Raw genomic sequence first — 12,016 nt, forward strand, 5'->3', positions numbered from 1 at the left:
TCCTGGAAATGAGACTGCAAACAGAACCAGCGTTTCAGAAAGTGCAACAATTAGGCTTTCATCCTTCCTACACTCTCGAGCTTTTAAAAAATACATCACTTCAGTTTTACTGTGTTAAAACAAATTCGACACAACATTACCACATATTTTGCTAATAGAATAAATTCCTTCCCTTCAAGATTAGAGTCTAACGCTGCGATCTGCAAACCTAATCTGACAAACGCTTTCGCTGAAGTTGGCAAAATTTAAAGTATTTCAGGTTTTCGCTATTTTATGCAAGAAAAAGGAAACAGCACAGGATTGCACAGTCTAAGACAGGGACAAAGGATGCAGTCATACTATTTCAATTGGATTTCGACATTTAAAATACACCCGTCTTTCCCTTCAAGCTTACATATTTTTTAACTGCAACTTAAAATGCCTGCAATGAAAACCAGAACATTTCTCCAAAATACCTCCTGTTGATTAAAGATGCTTCATATCATACCATAGTATCATAGTATTGTGCGAGTTGGAAGGGACCTTAGAGATCATCGAGTCCAACTCCCGGGATTCGAGCCCTCTGTGTAGCAAAGCGGCACTTCTACCCCCTGCTCCACAGGGGGGATTCGAACCCGGGCCCCCTGGTGTTGCAAACGGGAATTCTACCGCTGCACCACCCGGGGCACACAAATACTGAAATAAAAGGGAACAACAATCAGCTGCTATTTGACAGTATATAGCATTACATATCAGAATCATCCTCGTCAGATTCCTTCCCTCAGTAAACGACTATTTTTAGGATTTTTTTCTTGAAAAATACATACTGTACAGTTCTTACCATACATGCTGTACTCCAGATATCAGCAGGTGTACTGTAACCTGCTCCTATTAAAACCTCTATGGATCTATATTGTCTTGTCTGGATGTCTTCTGTGAAGTGCTTATGCTAAAACAGAAAGAATCACATTAATGACAAAAATGAGCAATAAAAAGGCCTGTTCTAAACAGTGAAGACTAGAGAGTTGAATTGATGTAGTTACACTTACCACCCAGCAGGCATTTCCCAGGTCAGCAATTTTAACTCTAATTTTATCCGCATTCCTTGGGTCCAGTGGATTCACCAGTAAGTCAGCAGCACGAGTTTTTGCTAACACAAACAAAAGGCAGAAGAGTATTCAGAACACACTACTCATTTGCTGTAAGTGACTTTGTTGAACATTAGGAGAAATAAAAGCAACACAAACAGGATTTCTTACCTCGATTTCTAAACATCCTCACACGTACTAAGCACATTTTTTAACAAACTGCCACATACCCATTATTAAAATATGTGGCAGAGCATCTACGTAAAAATGAAGCACATTTCCATGACAAAAAATATTAAAACTCAAACTGCACATGAAAGACATTCTTTGAATGGTTCAATCGAGAAAATGAATCCATCCCTTCCATTCTTGGTTAAGGTACATGACGTTTGGCTGTTGCTTTTTTGTTGTTTTTTCGAAAGGAATGATCAGAACTTGGCAGATTTCAGAGCCTGGCAGACTGTTACCCCATTTCACAGATAATTCAACATTGAATCAGAGTTCTCTGAAGGATCTATTTGCACTGAACATGATTCAAAGTAAAACTGCAAAACTGCATCTAATTAATCCAGCAATCTGTACATACTCCTGAGACACTGGATACATACAATGCTTGAGGACTCCTCCTTTTCTTTTTGCTATTTTTACATACCACCTGCTGACTCCTAACACGTGCAGAGAAAAAAGCAGGTTGCCTTAAACGTGGAAGAAAGAACCAAGTATCACAAGTACGATAACAGCAGAGGGACCATCAGTTTCTTCATCTCAAAGCTACAAAAACTCAACCAGAAACTGATGGTGAGACATGAAAGAGATACCAGATCTGAAAGGCATCTGGGAATCCAGCAGGGATATAATGATCAGTTAAACTTGCATAAGTATATTAGAAGAAAACACACTGCACATGAGACAAGGAGGAAAAGGAGAGGAACTCCAGCAGGATGAGTTGCGAATGACTGAAATGAGATGCAGATCTTGAACTACTGGGACAACAAGTGCAAATGAACAATCATGGCACTAAATAACGGCCATCTGGAAAAGAAAACGGCAGAACTTACCAGGGAAGAAAAGGAAACACTAAATGGCAGAAGACAGAACAGGCAGTGACCTCAACAAAACAGTCCTCTAAAAGAGCTGTAATTGAGTGCAAGGCTCAAGTTTAAAAAAAGCACCAACAAAGCGTAAAAGTAAAATACACTGAGAGAGTATTGAGGTTGCATCCTAGCCCTGAAAAGACAGAAACTACTTGAAGTCTTCCCTTAAGACCATGCAGCAGAGCACAGTCAATTTTTTTTTAAACACAAATCCATGCATTATTCATGAAATAACAGGAGTCAGTTCAGTAGCCTTGTATTGCTGAAATAAATCCTTCCCATACATCTTGTTGAAGGTGAAGGACTGCAGTAAATAAAGCAGGAGAATGAAGAAGGAAAGAATGGCCTTGTTAATGAGACATCTGAAAATGATATTAGGAAGCATTTTGCAACCTCCCTTTAACACAGGGAACAGACAAAGGTAACAGCCAAGTGCCTCCATTGTTGTGTTTTTCTCATGAGCTCAGTGAGCTTGTGTGCTGTATTTGCTGAGAGATGAATGAGACACCTCAGATGCTGACTTAGACTAACACTGATAATTCACAAGTAGCTGTGAAGTCAAAAAGACGGTACTTCTTAGCAAGAACTCTTTAAAAGCACCCTGTGGTACTCAACCTGGGGGCAAACTTAGTGAGCATTTCTAATTTTCACTTCTGTGTGTCCCAGTTTTGTAAAACTGAGAAATATCACCTCCTCTTCTCACAGTCACACCATGACAATATACTTAGTAAACATTCAAACACTGGAATGAGGAGGAAAGTCATGACGAAATTAATAAACCTGTCCCTAAGAGCGTCTGGTCGCACAGTATACACTCAATAAAGAATTAAATAAAGGTAAAAAACATGACAAAAAATAGTTGCCCATCCACTGAATGCAGATCAGCCTGAACACTGGTGAGAATATGTTACATAAGAATGTATAGCAATGGCTACATGGAGACACGCAAAGTCTGCATCCATACATGAAATGAGCACTAAAGGTACAGTGAAAAAGTAGCACCATTTGAAATATCGAATGGCCTGCAACTGCCATACCTTCCTTCATTCTAATGTAGTTGAATTTGTCTTATCAGTGTTTAAACTTTGATTGGCGCCATTCAGATGAGCAGCATTAAGCTTTTCCTCCTCCTGAGGAAGTGGTGAGCTATGGATGAATTTACGGTCATTTTACTTCCTTTGCACACAAGGACTGTATATTGCTCCTGATGAGGTAACATCAAAGAGGAACGAAGTAGGCTTGTTTCTCCAGCTGTGGAGATAAGCTGCTCTCTTGATGACAATACCAGCTTTACTCTCTGGATGCATGAGGATTCTACGCATCAACCCAGGAAAACAGCAGAAGAGGCTTTCTGTCTCTATAATGCCAGCAGTGAAATGGAAGAGGGGGTTCTGGCTGATGGCAAGTTGAGCAACAGCCAGCCGTACCCTGGGGTGCAGCAGGCCCAGCACTGGGGGGGCTTGTCCTGCTCTGCTCTGTGCTGTGCAGCCTCACCTCCTGCACTGGGTGCAGGGTGGGTGCCACAACATCAGAGGGACATAAAGCTATTAGACAGCATCCAAAGGAGGGATATGAAGGTGGGGAAGGGTCTGGTGAGGAAGAAATATGAGAAGTGTCTGAGGTCCCTGTGTTTGCTCAGCGCAGAGCAGAGGAGCTGAGGGGAGGCCTGATGGCAGCTGGCAGCTGCAGCTCCTCACAGCACTGAGCTCTGCTCTGTGTGACAGCGACAGGGCCGAGGGAACGGCATGGAGCTGTCAAGGGGAGGGTGGGAAGAGGGGTTGGGGAAAGGGTCTGCACCAGAGGGCGGTGGGCACGAAACGGGCTGCCCAGGGCAGTGGGTACAGTGCTGTGCTGCTGGAGTTCAAGGAGCGTTTGGACACCACTCTCAGACATGGGGTTTGTATTTTGGGTGGCACTGTGTGGACCCAGGAGCTGGACTCAAAAATAGGACCCTTCCAGCTCAGGATATTCTATAGTTATATGATTCTAAGAGGCTATGAAGCATTGAGGAGCCATTGTGTAAGGCAAAAAGAATATAAGAAGATGGAATGAGAGACTTACTAGCTTAAATCTTGACATTTAGCAGAAATTCCACTCTACTCAATTGTATTTTATTGCATATTCCTTGTCCATTTGCAGATTACCTTATGTAAATTATATAATAAACTGTGTGAAACAGTCTTCAAAACTCTGAAAATGAGGAAATACGTTCTACTGCATTTTTCAATACAGCTCTGCTTAAATTCAGTAGCTTCATCCAGGCTGACGTTCATGCAGGCTCTTTGATTTTCTCCTGAGCTATCTCATTTTCTTCTATTCACTTACAGACTTAGTCTTTCAATATTTTCCTTATTGAAGCTGAAACTCGTGTATTTATCTTTTAGCCAATGACACAGTAAATAAAACATATGGGTGATACTCTGAAGCTATTAAATTCAATGGCAAAAATCCTGCTGTTAAAAGGAAGCCAGGTTAAACAATCTTACACCACCTCTGGCCTTAAGCTGTGTGAATAACGCATACTTGTATATATCACCTTCCTTCTCTCTCTCCTGTGTAGATGACCTGCTAATGCAAATATTTTACAACAGTAACTTATTTAATACACTACAGAACAAGTTCTATCTAAATCAGAAAAAAAAAAAAATCACAGTTTTGCTTTCCTCTTAAAATTTAGGATGTTAGATTTATTGTAACAGAACAAGACTGCTTTCGTTTTGTGTTGCAAGTTCCACAGATCAAACTCTCACGCTGGAAAGTATGAATAAGCATCCAGTTTACTTAGAGCATGCTTAGCAGAGCCACTGCCTTTAAGGACACTGCTACAATTCTTCCTTAAGATCATCTCTGTTTTTCTGTTCTACTCATTTGATCCTCTCTCCTTTTTTTTTTTTTTTTTTTTTTAATGCAATCACTGCCCATGGTACTAAGCAAAAGACTCGCATCAATTCAAACAATTCTTTATCTAACATTTCATAAAGTCACTACAGAATCACAGAATCGTAGGGGTTAGAAGGGACCTCCAGAGATCATCGAGTCCAACCCCCCTGCCAAATCAGGCTCCCTACACCACGTCGCACAGGTAGGCGTCCAGGCGGGTCTTGAATATCTCCAGAGAAGGAGACTCCACAACCCCCCTGTGCAGCCTGTTCCAGTGCTCCGTCACCCTCACTGTAAAGAAGTTCTTGTGCACATTTGTGCAGAACTTCCTATGCTCCAGTTTCAGGCCATTTCCCCTAGTCCTGTCTCCACACACTGCTGAAAAGAGTCTGGCCTCGCCACTTTGCCCCCCACACCTCAGATATGTATAGACCTGGATCAGGTCCCCATCAAAAAATAACATGTTTGTTTTCCTTGAAACTTGGTTATAGGAGGTCAAAGTTAACCAGAATGTTTGGGGACCAAAATACCTGAAAAGTCTCTACTTCTAGACATCAGCCTCGCTTTTTTAAATTTTTTTTTCCTATAACTCTTCAAAGATGAAACAGTAAATTTTAAATAACCATGAGGTTTTCCATTCAGATGATGTAATATTCAGTAAGCAAAATGTTCACTGCAGGCAAAGCCACGAAGATTAAATCAGTGAGCAATGAAAAAAGTGGTTCTCAGTAGTGGGCTGCAGCTGCAACCCAGTCCTAGCTATGATTAGTCTGACCTCATATCCCACTTTATGCCCAAGTCTGGGCAGTGCCTAGGAAAGCTAGGACTTGGGAGCAATTTGCACACTGCAGAGGAGCAGACTTCAGAGGCTGGCACGTGGGCACCATCTTTACAGTGGGCACCCTTTAGAATCGAGCAAGGAGTAGGCCAGAACATAAGCAGGTTTGGTACTAACTCAGGAAGTGAAAATATTTAAAACTTCAGCTGAAAGTGAAGAAAAGGTAACATCACTAAGTTCTGGTTCTACTGCTCAATCAAAGTAAAGGATATGGTGTAATAGAGTCCTCCTCTGTTACTGAAATATGCTTTTATGCTACTGAAAAAAGTATGTGATGGCCTACTCAACAGATTTGGTACTGAATTTTCAAGTGAAAAAAACCATACAATTTCTATACAAACATCATTGAACAAAGATAAAACATACACATAAAGTTTAATTCCAGCACTCATTCTACAATAAGACATCACCCACAACTCTGAGACACTTCAGGCATGGATGGCACGTGCCAGCAAGAGTAGTACTTACTTTTTGGCAAATCCCCAGTGCTTGAGGCTGAAACTGTTCTGCTCCTGTCATGAGATGGGCTGCTCTCTTCTCTTTCTGTTACAGTTGATCCTTCAGAAACAGCAGAACCACAAGCTACAGACTCTAGAGCCCCAGAGAACACTGAAGCTGAAAATTCAGAGAACTGCGACTCGGGAATTTTATGACGTCCATTTGGCAATTCACCATTAAACTGTTCATAAGAGCTGCTATAAGAGTAATCGCTTTTTGCATTTGGCTCATCAAGATTATATTCCTCTGGATTTGGACATTCTTCCTCTTCGTCATCTTCATCTTCAATCTGTTGTTCCAATAGAAATGGGCCATTCACAATATGGCCATTTGTTTTAGGAGATTCTATCCACTTAGGGTCTGTAGGGTCATTGCTGACAAGTTCCTGCTCAACATCATCATCTTTTTCAGTGTTTTCTTTCTCTGTGTCTTCTTTTTCATCCTGATCTTCTGCTTCACCTGAAAAATTTTTAAGAGTAACATATTAGATCATACATCAACATGCCGTCTTCAAACCAAACATTCACAAATTAACCCTTCAGCAAGTACTCGACTTCCATCACAGCACACAAGGAAACACCGAGTATCACCAGAACACACAGAGACTTTAAAATCTAAGTTAAAGGCAAGAAAGGGAACTAACGGGGTAGATGGAAAAAAAGAAAAACAAAAGCAATGGGAAGTGGTTCAGGATAGTTTAACTGAGGAAACAAGGCAAGATAAGAATGTTATGCCTAAGATCTATAAACTGTTCTGAAAGCAAGCACTACAAATCTTTAACTCAATCAACATCAAATCTGGATTCACCATAGATTGTAGGAATATTTATAGCTTGAGAAGAGCGAATAAAAACAAACAACAACCAAACACACACAAATAAAAGAAAAACATTCCTATCAACACTGAACCAGTTTATAAGACAGCAACAGAAATGAGAAAGGAGTTGGACCTTAACAACTCTGCTCCAAACCACCTAAGTTAAAAAAGAATTTTAACATAAAGTGTTTTAGCGAATAAGCTGCAATTACTTTCCCTTCTGAAACAGTAGATTCAAGGTCAAAAGCAGATGTCACTAACCATCATCATTTCCAGGTTCTTCATCTACGACATCCTCAAGATCAGCTGTTTTTAGTTTCACCTCTGGGTGGTACTCATCTTCTTGTTCATTAGATGGTACAGCTGAGGTTACATTTTCTTCTATTTTTTTCCTCTCGGCTTCTCGCTCTAGTTCTTCTATTTCCTGCAGGCGTTTTTCTAACAGCTCTGCTTGCCTCTTCTGTTTTTTCTTTAGTTTTTTCTTTTTGTTTTTTGATATTTTCCCAACCTGAAATAGTAATAAAAACAAACCAAACAAAACCCTGAATAATTCTCCTCAAGGCATCTTACACCAAAAACATGCAGTATGGCTCCTTTTTATTTAAAAGGGATGGGTAGTAATTAATATAGTAAATAGGCCGCTGATTCTATTTTACTACAAATGAAGTACAACCTAGATTTATGTATACTGAAAAAAACTAAAATATCTTAGATGGTTGTATATGCCTTTGCATTGCTGTGTATTGGACCCCAGAACAAAATACAACTGAGGTGACACTGTAAAATTCCTATAACCTAAACTAGAACAATAATTTTAATCTAGATCAGCAGATGATACTATTGTATGTGGAAGATGTTCTGCTATCATACCTATCTATGTATAAGCTATATACACCATTTCTCTCTCTGTAAGATGCAGGTAATGCTCATCAAAAATATGCAGAGAAAAATTACGCAAGAAATTAAAAAAGACTGAAAATACTAAAGAATTTGAAGTAAGTCCTTTGCTGTTCAGTTATTTCCCTGTGAAAAGAAAGCAGTTTCATTATTTCTGGTCCAAAACAGATGAATCACAAAGAACAGATGGTGATCATTAAATGTTTTGCATTTTACATAACATACGGGTTGAAAAATCCAGGTATAACAACAAAGGAAAAAAAAAACAAAAAACATTCTTACTAAGACTGAAACAATTTATTGTATTTTAATTGAATTCTGACTTCTAATTTTACTAGTAGGTAAATTAGCCTAATCCAATTTTCATTCACTGTTCAGATACCACAATAAGATATCCTCACACAATGCAAAAATGAAGTGCGATGAACAATGAGAAATATTGTTTTCCCAAAGGTTTTTGCATAAATTCCATCATCTCCAAAACAAGCTACATGACAGTCAAAACCAGACAGTCAATCCTGACTTCCATACAAGTTACATGCTTACTTAAAGTAAGATTCTGAATGCAGACAGTAGGTTCAGCCTTAGTAGGTTCAACTGCTAAACAGCTCTGCTATCAGAGGTTCTTTGTTACTAGCACGTGGCAAAAACATATCTAAGATATCATTAAAAAAACTATCTTTTCAGACCTTGCTGATTAAGGCGATGAACTTCTGCAGGTATCCACAATGCATGTTATGTGGTGCATGCATGCATTCCCATCAGGATATAAAGTGAATGGATTATTCCGTGAGTGATTACAATGGCAATGCTTAACTTCCTTTGATACAGCTATAGTATCTCTATGAGAATTTCCATCAGAGGAATATTGTGTTTACAACTGGCCAGGCCAAAGATAGTAAAAGAAAAAATGTTCTCTGAGACACAAAAGTGTCATTCAAAGGGAGCTCTAAGAAAGCGTAAATACTTCTAACAGTCCAATAATTACTAATACCTCCAAAACACAGAAATAAGACAGCTGATCTGAACTATGCAACAATACTTACAGGCTTTTGCTGTGGAGCTGTACTCACTGCAAAGAAAAAAAACAAAGTCAATTTAGGTATTTACAAGAATAACTCTACAAATTATACAGTACTGATTTAAAACCTTATTTTTAGCCAGCATTTTAACTCTTTACAAATGCCTCCTGGCTGAAATCATACAGTGTCTCCATTAGACTGAATGGAATTAGAAGGATTTATCATTAATTTCTGTTCTCTCTGTTGTGGCTAGGGGAGAGTCGATCAAAGTCACACAGGGAACTCCAAAAGAGTCCATGAGTAACAGAAACCACTTCAGAGATGTCATAGATGAAATACATGTAGTCAGCTACTGATCAGATGCAGATTTTAAATAGTTCAGGCAGCATCAACACAGATAACTGTTGTGTTGGACTGAATAGAAAAGGCAAATATTCACACTTCCTTCCTTCTGAAGCAGAGTACTCTGACAGGACTGCAGGCATGAAGAAGTGCCTAGGGGAAAAAGCACTACACCACAGGGAAAGCATCTCCAACATGCACCCCTTCCTACGCATGTCCCAGACAGATACCATCAATGGTTGGCTTGCTGCTATTACAGGAGTCACTGTGAAAATGCACAGAACAGTAACAACAACAAAATGCCATACATAAAAAACACCATCACCGCCACCACAGGTGCAGAAAACTGCATTTGTGTCCCTGGAAGGGCAGTGCTTTCTCAAAGGTTCTTAAATCTGAGTACTGTCGCCTCTCAAAAATGCGGTTATGCAGAAGCTACTCTTAAAACTCTTTAACAAAAACACACCTTCAGTTCCTGTGTGGAATGCCATATATTTAATTACAAATGGCCAAGAAGAAAGCGTGATACGAATTCCATCAATATATCCCTTAACATGATGTTTATTTTAATGTCAGGAAGCAATGTCAAGTCTGCTGCCCACACAGGCAACATACAACCTTCAGCTACATGATTACCCATTGTGTAGAATTCAACACAATATACAAACAATTTATAACATTTCGCATGTCAACAGAAATAATGTTGTAGAACAGCACAATCACTGTTAGCTCAGCAAAAAAACACTCATATTCATAGGGTGAGTCCAAAATATGAAGAAAGGGTTTTAAGAAATGCAAAGAATGTGAGAATATCATGCCACCATGGAAATATTTATGATTTAGGCCACAGCAATTGCACCCAATATGGCAGGTATTTGTACTATATCGCTCCGATTTTAATCCATAATATATTTTTTCTGATAACATTACAAAAGCTTTAAATGCTTTGTTTCTCCACTGCCTGTAGCTGATGTGTTGGACTACAAAATAAAATAGTAACCATGCACAAAAAGTCTCTCAAAAGGATGTATTTCCTTCTGGCTTGTGTTCAGTGGTAGCTGTGAGCTCCTTCAGTTTGGTTCCTCCTAGCTAAACATATGACGTGCTGTTCCCTCTAAGATCTTGGCAAACTTAACAAAACATTTCACGTGCAGTGCTGGAAGGAAGGGCTTATCATGTATTCAGTCAAGTACAGCAAATGCTGTTTTCAAGAATGAAAAACTATGGACGGCAAGACTTATCACTACATCTTGAGAATAAGTTACAACGGGTGAGAAGATCACTGATGCCGCTATAACAGAACTAGACACAAAAGTTAGATATGACTATTAACGACTGCCAGTATTAAAGATGCAAGTCATTGCAATAAACCAGGGACTCCAAAAACCTGAACATGAAAACCTCAGAAGAAAACATTCCTTTTTAGCCCTCCAGAGCATCAATAAGAGTTCAGTGGACATACCCTTTTTTTTTTTTTTAATACATGCACTTATTTAAAATGTTAGTATGCATTAAATAAAACACTGTTAGCATTAATTTGCAGATAGAAATTTACTACATTGCATTTAAACATGCTGTCATACCTGCTGAGCCAGAAGGAGGAGGAGCTCCAGCTTTCTGCCATTCAGTAGCTTCAGCGGCCATTCTACGAACGTAGGCATCGTCCACACACATCAGAATGTTCTCTGGCTTGATATCCGTATGGATGATCTTGCACTTGCTGTGTAGATAATCCAGACCTTGAAGAACCTAGTTGAAATAGGAATTCTTTGAAATCTTTGTTTTCTGTTAGCCAGCCAACTGAATGTGTTTATTAGTAGTATGGTAAAAATTCAACCTATTGCCCACAGTCCATACGTGCCCTTAGCTTAGTGGTACTCAGCTCATAAAAACCAGTTCTAGAGTCACTGACAAGTTAGACACTGGCAGGCTGAACTGTTTTGATGACAGCAATCTGATCTCAGACTTCCCAACTATTCTTCAGCTGATCTGCACACATGTAAAAAAACTCTGTAGATCTTGTGGATGAAATGCTAACTGTAATTCTCCTTACAATTGCAACAGTAATTCAGCTTTTAACATGACCAAGATGTCACATAAGGAACTGTCTGCCTGTACTTGTGCTTTTCCCAAGCCCTCCACATTCTTTGCAGACTGAATTCTGCAAGATCATATGAAACCTGCAGATCCAAAGTCTTGAAAATGTCTTCTGGGACTAAAATAAAAACATTATGACAAAGATTTCTCTGATTCCGACTAGCACAGAAATACAACAGCCGGTGTGGTTTTAGAAGTATGTTAGGTGAGACTTAGGTATAAACTGTGGAATGCCAGTTACCCCAATTAATTAGTACAGGATAATGAGATGGGGTAAAAACAAACTATTGCTTAAGTAAGCTTCATAAGTACTGTAAAAAATATATCAGCAAGAAAAACAAACAGAAACCTAGGAGACCCCACTTAAAAGACTTCTTTAAATTTTTATAGAAGGTTCTATAGTAGGAAATAGGCCTCCAAACTCCTGAGTTTCAACTGCAGGAACACTGTGCCATTCTGGGTATT

The 12,016-nt window shown here is 39.3% G+C and overlaps 1 protein-coding gene across 7 annotated transcripts in view; it reads right to left on the minus strand.

Moving 5' to 3' along the window:
• SRPK2 (SRSF protein kinase 2) overlaps positions 1–12,016 on the minus strand; it is a 135,243-nt gene that overhangs the window by 16,005 nt on the left and 107,222 nt on the right. For all 7 annotated transcript variants that reach the window (XM_072327236.1, XM_072327226.1, XM_072327229.1 and 4 more), the window contains 6 exons: positions 11,038–11,203; positions 9,137–9,162; positions 7,455–7,701; positions 6,348–6,836; positions 1,029–1,129; positions 821–928 (listed from right to left, as the gene is read on the minus strand). In XM_072327236.1, coding sequence (XP_072183337.1) covers positions 821–928; positions 1,029–1,129; positions 6,348–6,836; positions 7,455–7,701; positions 9,137–9,162; positions 11,038–11,203 — 1,137 coding nt within the window. The remainder of the gene's footprint in view (positions 1–820; positions 929–1,028; positions 1,130–6,347; positions 6,837–7,454; positions 7,702–9,136; positions 9,163–11,037; positions 11,204–12,016) is intronic.

The sequence above is a fragment of the Excalfactoria chinensis genome, chromosome 1 (genome assembly GCF_039878825.1).
Source record: "Excalfactoria chinensis isolate bCotChi1 chromosome 1, bCotChi1.hap2, whole genome shotgun sequence".
Lineage (NCBI taxonomy): Eukaryota > Metazoa > Chordata > Aves > Galliformes > Phasianidae > Excalfactoria > Excalfactoria chinensis.